A 14,288-nucleotide genomic window follows, 5' to 3' on the forward strand; every position below is an offset into this window, starting at 1 on the left:
GATAAATACACAACACAGAGAAAGTGAAAATACCAGAGAAAAACAAGTGTCTCTGCAAAGTGAGTTTGTGGTTAAAATTTTAATAGCATTTATATTTAATTTGGCTTTAATGTTATTAATAAGAAGGCAAAACTCTCAAACACTCATTATTACAAATGCAGGTGATTGTTCTGTAATTTCTGTGAAAGTCTGCTTTAAATTTAAGGCACGAAATTTACAAAAAGAAAATTTTACAGACAATAAAGAGAGCTTCATCCAAACTTTCTATCTTATATCTGTATTTCTGCCAGTTCAGGGAGAGGCACAAAGCAATGCAGCCAAACAGATTACTTACCAAACCACAAAATAATAAATCAATTTCAAAACAGAACAGAGAAATGAGTGACAGGGTGTTGACTGAACCAGAGCCTTGTTTTCACACTACAAATGATCGACACGTGTGAACGAGCCAACAATTAAACGGCTCACTGGGACTGATCGGTGTCATTTTGCAAATACTGAAAATCACACCGTCACGCAGCATAAGCTTTGGATGAACAAATAAACACTTTTTTTTCTTCAATTTGTCATAGAAAACGTATGCAAAGTGCAAAGTTTTGATTTTGTGGAGCCAAGATTTACAAATCCCAATAAATAAAAGATGATTTTAGGCACGTTGTTGGTTCAAAGATGAGCTTGGAAAAAAGATTGTACAGAATGCATATGAAATATAGTCTCAAATAAAAGAGTAGTCAATAAAAACCTTTAAGAGGATGGTTTAAGAGAATCATATCTAAGAGAATCAATACCATTCTCAGGGTTGCATGATAAATATTTATGATTAATTACCAGCAATAGCTGAAAACTTGGGTAACGTGTGGTAGTCCTGAGAGCTCATGGCATTTTAACTTCATAAAAAAAAACAAATTCAGAAATCTTTACCACACCTTCCCACGTGACATTTGGAAACAAACAATCATGCAATCACATTTTCAGAGCCCCCTGGAATCATCTAGTAGCGTCTAAAATATGTATCAAAATGCAGCACCTGTTTTGTTAAACTGATGAAGACCTCGTGACTTCATATATGTTCTGTCTGTTTACTAGGCCTTCGGCAATAATCAACAACCTATTATCAAAAGTGCTGACAAATGGGGGGGGGTGAAAGTCAGCAGTCACAAAAGTTAAATAAAATGATCACTCAGAGAGAAAATTAGAAGCAACAGAAGGTCCTTTAGTTTTCTCACACTGCGCACTGCTGCTCTCAGTCCCTCTCTAAAGCCTCGCTGCTCATTCACCCAATGAAGACAGCAAAGCAACACGGCTCCTGCGCCAGGACTGGTCGAGCTTTTTAACTATTTATTGTATACATTTACTGCACAGACATGGGAGCGACAGCGATCGTCTCATTTAATTAGAGAAAAAGAGATTTCAACCATTTAAAAGAGCCCATCTCATCTATCATGGAGCGAGACCGTCTGCCATAGGGCTAACACACAGATACACAGACAACCAAACTAAAGGAAACTAAACTAAACAGTAAAGGAAAGAAGGAAGGAAGCTGGAATACCTAGAGAAACTCCACACCGGGATTTGAACCAGAAACTTCTTGCTGTGAGGTGCAGCGAACTATTGCCTCACTGCTCAGCCTCAACGTAAAACCAATCCAAACTAGCAACTCCTAAATTTCTGCTATACGCAGTGAAATGATGAGAGAGAATCATGAAGGGGTTGTTCTGCAGCAGACAGAGACAGTTAAAACCTGAATTCATATTTCTAACCACACAACAGCGGGGAGGGGGAGGATGAATGAGGGATTCAGACATTCTGCAGATTCTTCAAAGCTGCAGAACAACGAGAGGGAAGCTACTTTGGAAGCTTCTCTTTCTGCAGAGCGGAGCTTTGTAATCTTCAGACAGGCTTTCATCCCAAAGCATAATGGTACAAACCAGAGGCTGCAGCAGGAGAGCTGTGTGCTGTCCTCAAACAGCAGCTTTCTTTCTTTCATTCACAAATTTTTGCCTTGTGGACTTTTGATCTGGTTTAATTGTTTAATTTGACACTGCGGAGGATGATGAGTGTGGTAAGCGCTCCTGAGTGAATGCTGAAAGTCAGGCTTTGCGTTATTGTTAATACAGAGAGTTCTGTATGGGTGAGCAGGAGGCCAGACCAGAGCATGAAACACGAGGCAGCGTAAGCAATAACATAATCACTAGTTATGTCCACAGGTGAGAGCAATTTTCAATTCTACTCTGGTCTACTGGGCCGTATAATAATCCTGAATAAGAAGTATATTTCTAAAATCCTACTAACTGAAGCAAGTAAAGAACTCAACGGAGTGTTATCAGAGCAAACTAAGTACATTAGTTCCCACTGTGGCCTTCAGTGACCTCTCCTCTGTGGAAGGATTGAACCATGTAAGAGCTTTGCAGATTAAAAGCACAAGAGTTAAAAAGATAATCTTCCTTCTATGACTCGAGCCTCTTAATTGGTTCCCAAAGCTGCAGTTTCTTTTTTATCAGATCGGGCTGAGAAGAGGCACACTTCTCCTAACACAGAGGGTTTCAAATTTTTACCTCTCAGCAAAGTGGTCAAAGAGGACATACTCAGAAAGAAAGTTTTGAGTTTCTGCACGGGGACAACGTGGCTCCCATAGCAATGCCTGCAAAACACACTCAGCAAACACTCCCAGACTGCTTTATCTGTCCCCAAAAATTGTGCTGCTTCTCAGTACAAAGCTGGTATTTATTTTGTCTCCTGTGAAATTCAAACACAAACCCAAAAGGCAAGTTTAATTATCTTTACAGCGGCTCACGTTGCCCGCCTGAACTGGCTTAAATGTTTTCCCCCAGTATAATCACCATTTAGGTTAACACATAGTTCCTCATATGCACATGCAGCAGATTTGGAGCACCATTTTCATGCATATTTTTGTCCACATAGTCTGGTACTCACTCTTTTACCTTTGCTCTCCACCAGCTCATGAGGGAAATATGTGGCTCATTAGCTGTTTAATGTTGCAAATAAGTGGTAAAGCTGGTAAAATTATTGCAACACTGAACAGTGAATTTGACACGCTTTTTAAAAAAATAAAACACTAATAACCACCTCCAATAAAGTTTTTTAGTAATCCTCCTAACAGACAGATTTACGTAAAGACAGTTATCAACGATGGTGCTTGGCCCAACTCTGAAGTGATTAACTTTTGGAGTCGATCTGGACCCAGGAAATTTTGGAAGGATTCGTTATTATTGTGAGATAAAAAATTTCGAAGCCTTCGTCTTGACGTTTGCAAGAAATTATAACAATGAATCCAAAGGCAGATATCATTCGGAATCAGCTTACACACAGCCATGTCATTTTAGATGATGATAGCATGCTTCCAAAGTACGGAAGTACTCGCACCTCATTAGCAATATGAACGAGCGCTTCAACAGCTGTTTTCAGTTCAGTAAGAAATGCTCAGAGGCACACTGAACAATTAGGTTCAAAGCTGAATTAATTAGTTTGCACAAAGACAGAATATATCCATTGTGCGGTGCCAAGCATGTGATTCATCATTATTTCCTTGGATGCTGTTCTTTTTTTTAATTTAATCACTGAGGGGAGATTATAAATTGAACTCTGTTCATTTGTTTGTCAGCTGTGATACGGTTTAAGACACTATGTAGGGCTATTACTCATTTCATTGCTGGACTTTCAGAATGAAAAACTGGCCTAAGAGGAGCACTAAGCTTGCAGGCAAAAAAAAAAAAGGTTTGCCCTGAGTGGGATTTCACCCATGCAACAGGCAACATGTTTACTGTCATCCTGCTGCTTACTAAAAGCGCCACTAGTGATTTTTTTTTTAAAAGCCAGATTGTGTTCTGTCCCTTTAAAGGTTGGCGCTGAGACGCCATCTGTACCTGTGCAACCTGGCACTTCATCTCTGCCCACTTGACCTCCCAGGCGGCTTTGTCATTGGCGTAGGATTGCTGCAGTTGGCATCGTCGCACCTCTTCCTCCTGCAGCTCTTCTCGAAAATCCTCCAGCAGCGTCCGCACGACCTGCAGCACTCGGCGGTTCTCACCAAACTGCACACACAGGATTCAGACAAAACAACCATCAGAAACACACATTTAGCAGATTGTGAACCAGCACGCTCGGGTACGTGTGTGTGTGTGTGTGTGTGCACAGTGAGTTTGCTCCTTATCTTGAAAATCTCTTGGTTTTTTTTATCCGCCCGTGTCCTTTTTTCACTTTGAACCACTTTGGGATGAACCTGCTTTGTGAGTGTTTTATAAATCAATCTGACTTTTCTTCTTGTCTCCTGCTCAGTTTTTTTTTTTTTTTATCCTTGTCCCTTTCTTCACCTCTTCCAGGAAAGAACTGAGAGATGGGTGAGAATTAAAAAAAAAAGAATTAAAAGTTCGTTTGGAACTTCTGAGCCATGCACTAATTACAGCTGCAACAAAAAACTTTCATCATCCCGGATCTGGATTTGGATTCATAAGGCTTACGGCTACATGAGCGGCAGCATCCAGTCGAGCACAGAGAAAAGAACAGCACTGCTTTCCTGAGGTGTCTGCTCAGAGAGGTGTTTGCAGAATTGTTCGCCTCTGGTGGTTCTGCTGTGGCAAGGCTTCAGGTCTTGGTAGGAGGCAGTGAATCACAAAAAGTCTGCGATCACCTTGAGGTGTCACTACAGCGCCACCGGCTCTGAGAACAGGATATAAGCTCAGGTATCAAAAGGCCAGAGGAAACTAGCAAACTAGCATAATTATTTCCAAGGCACAAGTGCAACTTGGTTAAATTATTATTGTTTGAGGTTTCTTTGTTTTTTTGAAGGCAGACAAAAATAATTAAAAAAAAAAAAAAATTCCCCTTTCTGAAGACGTTCACATTTAATGAACAACCCGTCTGTGGAGTGGAGCACCTGATGAATAACCTGAGATGAGAACCTGAGATGTTTCTCCCATATTAGCTCCAGAACTGAACTTGAAATCTTGAAGGATTAGCCCCCGTCACATTCTAAAGACCTCATAATATCATATTATCCTACCGGAGCGCTTCGCTCTCAGACTGCAGGCTTACTTGCGGTTCCTGGAGTTTCTAAAAGCAGAATGTGAGGCAGAGCCTTCAGCTTTCAGGACCCAGCTCCCAAGAAAACAGACACCCCTTTTCTACTTTTAAGATTAGACTTAAAAGCTTCCTTTTTGATAAAATTCATAGCCCGGGCTGGATCAGATGACCCTGAATGATCTTTTAGTTATGCTGCTATAGGCTCAGGCTGATGGGGGACTTCCCACGATGCACTGAACATTCATTTTTTTACTCCCCTCTTTTCACTCCCTGTGCATTTAAATGCCACTACTGCACGTCATTTAACAAAAAAGGGACCATTTGACTATTTATATCACTGGCACCACAAGCGATAGTATCTGGCAGGCCTCACGGTCATTCTTCAAATGCAAATTTATTCAGCCTGTTTTTGTTTTCTCATGACTTACTCTTATGCCTCTTCAGACCAGCCACTCCCACCTGCCCTCAGTACAGCTACCAACTGCCTTTGTGGCTCACCTTTACAGCATTCTGTTTTTATGTACTTCTTGCTTGTTTTCTTAACCTTTCCTCATACTCCTCCTGCCTTGGCCCGCTCCTCCCTGTGTTCCCTGTTTGCCTGGCTTTTGTAACCTTGAAGCTGTATTATTGAAGTAAAACTCGCTTTCTGCTTTTACAGCCTGCCTCCTGTTGTGCTCTTGGGCCTCCTCAATAGAACAAATAATCAAGGTTTCACAGGTCTCATTTTTCCATAATTACAACTATGCGCAATCACCTTCATTCAGAAGTTACTATAAAACACACTAAATGTGACTTTAATAGAAATAGTAAGAACCTAAAGCCAAGTAGCTAATAACTTAACACTTCACCCTCTCTTCCAGATATGGTCAATTATGGATAAAAACAAACAAACAAAAATAAAATAGCAAGGCCATAACACTTTCCCAGTGAACTACAGTCAACAGCTCCCCCTCGCTGGACTTCATGAGAAAGTCCAGAATGACTCCTATGAAGCTATAGTTAAAAAAAAAAGACATTTTTTTTTTTAACCTTTCTGTAACTATGAGCAACATTGCAGCACACTGAGCCACTACAGCATCTACCTTTAACCACCGCAAGCAGCTGCTTCTTATACGCATATGTGTTTCTGTTCTTATTTAACATTTTTAATGCCTATTTATTGTTTCTAAGCTGGTGCTATCAAATTAGCGTGTCCTGTTATAAATCTTTAATAGACCAATCAGCATACATTGGCACAGTTCTACCATTTTATGGGAAAAATCCTGTAAGAAAAATCAAAGGATATAAGTTTTTTTTTTTTTTTTTTAAATTCAAATTTGGATACATTACCCATACTGCAAAATAAAATAAAATAAAATAAAAGCTGAACTGCAGCCAAATTATAAGAGATGGAATGGCTCGCTTTCATTGGCTTTTATTCTACTTCACAAGCCAGTGTTGGATTCCATCTTTTATATACAGTCTGTGGTGTAAATAGATAAACACAGGAGCAGGCATTAAAAAAAAAAGCTTCCAGAAACCACTAAAGTATATTAAAACCTTAGATGAATGACTTCTAATTTGTGAGGAAACTGAAGTAAATGGTGGATCCCACCCATGTTTTAGCAAAAAAACCCCACAATCTGGTTCAAACTCCGTTGCCAAGCCAGTGACGTCAATATCCGAGTGCTGTGAAGTCAGCTGTGAGAGGTCTGCATTCATCTGCTAGAATAACACCACTTTCACATACTGCTTAGTCTAATGCAACAAGGAGAGCTCCCTACCCCAAATGTGACGAAAGTTCACAACCACTGCAGAAGAATATCTTAGGCTGTTCATATATACTTAAGCACTTCAAACATATCAGCCATTTGCAGTTCCTGGAAGAATGAATCAGGATTTCTCCATCACCAATCTGACTTCTGCCTACATTCTTCGTCAGTCGTCAGTGAAAACTTTGAATGACCTTTTCACAGCTTAAAATACTATTATCTCGCTCGCTCTGGCTGCAGGACTTATCGTGTGCTTGCTCTGCTCTGCTGCAGTAGCAATGTGTGCAAATGCTTACTATGGCAAGTCTGCATTTCTGCCCTCACATTAGCCCACTGGGCACGCTTGTTCAAAGTGGAAAACTGCTCACACACTGCAGCTCCAATGTCAGATCACTGTACCAACCATTTTTAAGATGTTGGGGAAAAATCAAAACAAGACAAAGTATAGCACTTAAGGCTGCTTAATAATGCATCCCACCCAAAATATCTAGCTACTTTCTTTCCTTTAATGGAGGGGTCAGCTGAAAGCATAGTTCAACACATGTACCATCTAGATGGAAACTAAAAAAAAAACACTTCTTTTGTCTCCTTTGCTGATTTTTGCATTAATGAGAAGCATAAAACTGGGTGGACTCAAAATAATTACTGTCTCTAACCAGTTATGTGGGTCAAAATTCCCATCTGCACACTGTGCCAAACAGCTCCAGTGACTCTTTGCCAAATACTCATTTGCACACAACGAAAAAGAAAAAAGGGTGTAACTTTTTGTGGTGAATGTCCAAACTCCCTCAATTTATAAATTTACATAGATAACAACATTATTTTCTTTTGCAAATAAAGTAAATTTTCTTTTGACTGTACCTGAAGTCTTTGTAACATTTTACTGGCTTTAACATGATCAAATTGGAAATCCTGTGACGTGTAAAGACAATAAAAGTGAACTTTGGTAACCAACATAACACTGCTGTTAAGTCCGGTGCGACTTTGGGTTGCCCCAGGATGAAAGATGATCTGACTAAATGAACTATGGTGATATTGTTGGTCAAATTTCCAAATACGTTTTCAAAGTGGGCCGCTGTAACGGTCTTCCAACCAAGGGTCAAATTTCACACAGTATCAGGAATTTAGGATGACTACCTCACAGTGTAACTGCTGCCACAACCTACATCGACAAATCATATTGACAGGAAGACAGCATGAAAAGGAAATGATGTGCCCATCAACTATACAGACACTTATTAAAAAAAAAAATCCTGAAAAAAATTACATAAATGGAACAGATGGAAGAAAACTGTGCTCCAACAAAGAAAATGCATCATAACTGAACTATGGAGGATGTAGCCTGAAACAAATAGCGGAGGAACTGCAGCAACAGCCCTTATTTCATTAAATAAAATCATTGTATAGTTATCATGCCTCAAACTTGACATCCTACCCAGGTTTATTGCATCTCTGTTGCACGGTGTGCAACAGAGGTGCCGAAATTGTGCTTTTGAAGGTAGTGAGTGAGAGTCGTTATGTGAGGGAGCATTAACAAGCTTTTGCTGTTTAAAAATTATTGACAGTGCCCATTTTACACTAGAAAGACTCCACAGAACTAATGACTCAATTTCAGATCTTTGTCCTAGATGTGCGACAGAAACAGCCGACCTTATTTACACGATTTGGAAATGCAATAAATTAAAACATTACTGGGACTCAACATGGGAGAACTTGCAGGAGAGTGTCGGATTCGAGAGACCCTGTTCACCTCGACTAGCCCTATTAAGCGACATATCTGATGTTCCCCCTGCGAGAAGAAACAAAGCACGATTTATCAAACTAGCCATGACTGCTGGTAAGAAAAGTACAGCCCTATTATGGAAACGTGCAGACAGCCCCATCATTTTTCTTATTTTGCTTTTATTTTTTATGCTTCTTATTGTGTCCTGCTTAACATCATTCTTTTTTACTTAATATCATTGAATACTTATGATGTTCAAGAAACCAATCTGAGATAATTTGAGCTTTACAGCACAGCGCGTTATCCTGCTGGAAGCAGCCATCAGAAGATGGGTACACTGTGGTCATAAAGGGATGGACACGGTCAGCAACAATCCTCAGGTGGGCTGTGGTGTTTAAACAATGCTCAGTTGAAAAATATTCCCCACGTCATTACACCACCAACAGCAGCCTTAACAGTCGATACAAGACGGGACGGATCCATACTTTCATATTCTTTACATCAAATTCTGACCCCACCCTCTGAATGTTGCAGCAGAAATCGAAACTCATCGATTTCTAGAGCAGGTTGTCTTGACTACATGACAAAATGGACTGAGTTGCTGCCGTGTGATTGGCTGATCAAATATTTGTGCGCATATGACTGAAACACAGTGAAGCTGCTCTAAATGGTGCTGTACCTGTCTTTGGTGTTGCAGGTGTCGGTCAGGTGATGGCAGGGGGATGATGGGTGCGGTGTCCGGGACGTCCCCTGGAGTTTGTGGTAAACACAGTCTGTCGTCTCGGTCTGACTCCCCCTCAGCCTGCTCCACGATCACTCCCAACTCTGGGAAGCCCTCCAACTTCTCAAACTGGAACAGATGATACAGCAATGAAAAGCCATGTTTGAATTAGTGCACTCAGTTTTTTTCAGTTTACCAACACATTGTGCTTCAGGCTCACAGTCACTGAGCCTTTCCCAGCATGCAACAGACAGAAGTCAGAGACACACCCGATCTTTTACCAACAAACAAGAAGTCAGGCTCAATTTCTATACCTGCAAGCGGTTACAACCACAGAAATATTCTGTTTGGGTTATTTTGAAATATATGAACACACAGTTAAGTTATGCAAAAATTCATTTTTTTTGCAACTGGATAATCTGCCCCGTCACCCTTTTAATTCCTTAATTTTCCACCTGAAAAACATCCCCAAAATTCAGTCAGTCAAAGCTCCACAACCGTAAGCCCCAAATTTAAATCTCTGGACTCTAAGGATAAGAGACACATGGGGGAATTTTGAACTACAATAAGTCTCTGTCTCCTTATCACCAGGTGACAGTAAGGTTTGCGAAACTCCAGCAAAAAAGTTTTAATAAATGGTAGAGCTGTAGCACTGCAGATACTGATGTTATTGAACCTGTTCTAAAACGTCTCAGCTGCAACTCTAATAAATTTGACGTAACAGATATGAAGCAAAACAAATGATTGACTGAAACCTCTAAAAAAATAGCAGCAAGTTGCAGATTAATAACAGACACACAAATATACTCCATATTTGTCCGTAGGGTTAGACCAGTGTTGATATACTCATACACATACACACTGACACATTACTGTCAGGTTAACTAAAGTGTCAGATTACACTGGTAACAATCAGTGACACCCATTCTGATTAGTGGCCCTAGGGCTGTGGTTTATTACGGAGAGAGAAATGCAAAAGGAAAGAGTTATTAGAGAACGTGGCAGCCCACCAGATATATACAGCAGTGTCACACTGGAAACCTCTTTCAGCTGCTCTCTTATTTGCAAAGGGTCGCCACAACATGTCTGATTGGGCCCAGATTTTTATGAAGCGGGGTAAAGAAATGCCATTAGGCCACACATGTTTGAGCTCTGCAGAGTCGTGAATTATACAGAATGTTTGCAGGAAGAGCAGAAAGCAGCTACAGTTCTGTCTGTATTTGAGACTCTGGACTATAACACACTTAAAATGGCAAAAATTATGATGCCTTCATACAGCAAAGAAGCAGACACAGCGCTCGCTGCTTTGTGCTTTAGACGTTACACATCACAGCCTTCTCGGAAACCCATCATGCAGTGGCATCACTGTTACTTGTTCAGGAGTGAGGTTTGGCCTTCCCTGTCAGTCAGAAGAGCTCAGTTCTCTTTATGCTTTCTCTTTTAGGAAAACAGCCTACAGGCAAAATCATTCATTCAGGTCTTTTGAGTGCATCAATCTGAGCATTCTCAAAAAAAAAAGGGACATTTCAAACGTTTCTTCACACTCTGATAGAATAGAAAACAATAAGCAGCAACTGAAGTAGACTAATTTGATTTCTTCAGGTGTTGTATTCATAAATGTTTAGGCCATATTAATGTGCTCAAATCTTATTTAATGCTTACTAAATGCTCTTAACTGCTATTTAAACTTTTTAACGGTTCACAATGAAAACTGCATTCACCCATGAGGACAATCAAGGGTTCACTATCTTGCTCAAAGAGACTTCAGAGATTCAATCCCCGGCTTCTCTGGTCTGCAGGTTGACCTTCTGATTAAAGGATGACCTACTCCATCCTGTATTTGCTACAATGTAAAGGTTGCATGAATTAAAGTAAACTTGTTCACAACTACAACTACAACTTGTTGCTGCTATACCTGTTTTTAGTGTATTCTTATTCTATTTTTACATAGCCTAGTTTAGTTATGTAATTACTTATTTATTTTTCTGTACTTATTTAAATTTTCGTTTATTTATTACTATAATATAGTATATTACTACTATAATCCTACATTTGACCTACAGCGAGATCTGAGAAACAACCATAAAGCTGAGTCTGAGTGTGAGTCTGAACTACCCCATCTTGTATTTGCTGTGTAAATCTGAATGGCCTTTTATTAAATTGGATTTTATTTTAAATGCCCTAACACAGGACATTATGCAAATGAAAATACTCTGAATATAGAACCCTGAATAAATAAAATTCCCTGAATTCAAGCAAGGTTTCAGGTTTCCTCTCAATCATGTTTAGCATCAACAAACTATAGTACTTCCAGCCACAAAGCCAGCTCAATCACAAAACTATGGAAAGTGTAAAAAAAATAAACGGTGTTCACTGCAAAGTGTAACAGCCGTGGGCCTTTGCAGATTAAAAATCAAAATCAGCTCAGCAGTTTTTTTTTCACCATCTTTTTAAAGGTGACAGGCATTGATTTGCATTTGTAAAACTCTTTGAAACTATAATGGAGATTAAAAGATTTCAAAATGAAGTTAAGTTGACAAAAGGTTCTAGTGAGATTTAAGATTTAAGATATGATAAGGACAATATAAACATACAGGAAAAAAATGTGCCGTTAACTCACTGCTGCACCATCTGTATATACAAATTAGGCTTCACGATAGGAAACCATCAAGTCTGTGTCATAAATAAATGTTCTCAATTTGTCTGTCAATATCACTGATTACATTTGCACCACAAAGAAAGGCGTATTACCATGTATTATGGTACAGCAGTATCAACAGATAAAACGCGACGTGTGGATACGTGTGGATACATGTGGATACGTGTGAGCAGTGATATCTAAAAAGGATCAGGAGAAAATTCAAGCAGAAGGAGTTCTTAGTGCTGGCTGTGGTGGTCAGGGATCTCTGGAGTAATCCAGTGAATGCTTATCATCTAAAAAAAACAAAACAAAACAAAAACACACACACACACACACAAAAAACCCCCACATGAATCTCACAAATTAGGAGTTTAATCAACCAGAGTCTGGAGAAGATAACAGGGAGAAGTGCAACATCGACCGCTGAATCAACGAGGTGAACAACTAATGGAGTCGCTCAATCAGAAGCCGACCAATTAACCATCAGTCCTGCAGGTGGGATGTACACATGAGTAAGAGGAACACAGCTGGAAATGATTCAGGATGAGTCACTCTTTTGCTGTCATTTTCCTCATTTCATTCCTAAAATCGACTCAAACCACAACCAGACATCAGTCACAAAAATGTACTTTAATTTGTACTTTATCTGCAGAATTTTTAAGTGGTTTTGGCTCATAACTTATGAGAATCTGACAGAATATCTGCACTGAATTACAACTTCCTATAACTTTATTTATTATTCAGTATACCTACTGCTACCTTTAATTCTCACTGGGTGACGAGAGCAGTGGAATGAACCTAAAATGCTGACTTTTGTGCAACAGAATACCTGTGTATCTTTATGGATGATGCAAAACTTTACTCTCTCCCAGACTCCCTTTCATTCACTATTTATTAATAAAATAATAATTAGTGAATGAAAGGGAGTGTCTCCCAGACTCCTTTTCATTCACTAATTATTATTTTATTAATAAATATTTCTTTGATTCATCATGACTTGTGTTTGGACTCCGGTGCAATGAAGACCACTCATAAATGAAGAGAATCATTTCATATATCAAAGATTAAGTGAACAGTGAACACATCTGACTCACCTCTGGGTGCACCGTGCCGTCTCCAGAGTCTTCCTTGCGTCCGAGCCTCCAGTGCATAAGGATCCACCTGAGCTTCATGTAGATGATGATGGTGTTGCGTCTGAAGAGGCGGATCTCTTGTTGCAGCATGGCTCTCTCCTGAGCCCAGGGCACCTCGTGAGTCTGAAGGCCGTGCAGCTCCAGACCCTCACGCTGGGCCTCCAGACGTAAACGCTCATCATCCTGCTGCAGAAAAATGTGATTCATACAATCAATAACAAGCTTAGTTCAATATTGTCAATGTCATATACTTATTTTAATGATGTTTTTGTGGGTAGCTCACAGTAATTAAGTTATATATAAATTATATATTTAGTAAATCATTTTTATAACTATTTCATTGGTTCAAAAATTCTAGTAAAAATCTGAAAATTTCCATTACTGTTGGTTGAAGCCAAAGTTGAGATATTGCAAATTTAAAATGGGATAACTAAGAAAATAACCATATTTGTAAAGCAAACAGTGCTTTTTTTTTTGTTTTTTTTTTGCGCATTTTAGCTTTAAAAAACGTATTAAAATAACGGTTTCAGATAAATCACTCAAGGTCAGCATGGAGACTGTTTAAAGTCTTTATTTTTTTATTTTGACTAAATGGATTTTGAAAAATCCTGTTTGGTGAAGCCAAGTTGGCACATTGCAAATACAAAGTGGCTTTAATGGGCCTGAAATGCGCTCATTTCTAGCTCAATTCTGTGATTTTTGGACTCTACTAGAGTAGCTGTGCATGATTCACACCTTAAAATAATACTTACATATATTATACTGGCTATACCTGGCTCATCCACTAATTGAAACAAGCCATTTTAGCTCCTCTCCCCTACCTAAACCAATTTGCTTCTGATTGGTTGCCCCTCTTAAACAGAACATTTCAACTGGTAGTGGGTGGGGCTGCTTTGCTCACAGTCAAAGCAATTGCCAGAGATGACCATATAAGGGTATATGGCCTCACTGACATCATACAGTTCCAAGAGTAGGAAAAAAAAATGTGAGGTTTTGGCTCATATGGATTTTTATGGATTGTACCTACACTGACTTCTTTATATGAAACTTTTGCCCCATTTAGTGTAAGAATACACCACTGTAACATGACAGGAAATAAAGAAAAGCACAATAGGTCCCCTTTTGTCATTAGGGAGAAAGACCCAAATGCAGATTTTGGAGGCAGACGTGAATGAATAAAAAGCAAGCCTTTATCTTAGCTAATAAAAGTCCATAAACAAAATAACTTAGTAGAAATAAAGTCCAAGAAGAGTCCAGGAAAAAACAATCAGGGAACACA

At 39.3% G+C, this 14,288-nt stretch overlaps 1 protein-coding gene across 2 annotated transcripts in view; it reads right to left on the reverse strand.

Annotated features, from left to right (window-relative positions):
* Positions 1-14,288, reverse strand: part of mtcl1 (microtubule crosslinking factor 1) — a 79,561-nt gene that overhangs the window by 14,438 nt on the left and 50,835 nt on the right. For both annotated transcript variants that reach the window (XM_030751508.1, XM_030751507.1), the window contains 3 exons: positions 12,971-13,195; positions 9,194-9,364; positions 3,885-4,052 (listed from right to left, as the gene is read on the reverse strand). In XM_030751508.1, the coding sequence (XP_030607368.1) occupies positions 3,885-4,052; positions 9,194-9,364; positions 12,971-13,195 (564 nt within the window). The remainder of the gene's footprint in view (positions 1-3,884; positions 4,053-9,193; positions 9,365-12,970; positions 13,196-14,288) is intronic.

This window comes from Archocentrus centrarchus, chromosome 17 (genome assembly GCF_007364275.1).
Source record: "Archocentrus centrarchus isolate MPI-CPG fArcCen1 chromosome 17, fArcCen1, whole genome shotgun sequence".
Classification (NCBI taxonomy): Eukaryota; Metazoa; Chordata; class Actinopteri; order Cichliformes; family Cichlidae; genus Archocentrus; species Archocentrus centrarchus.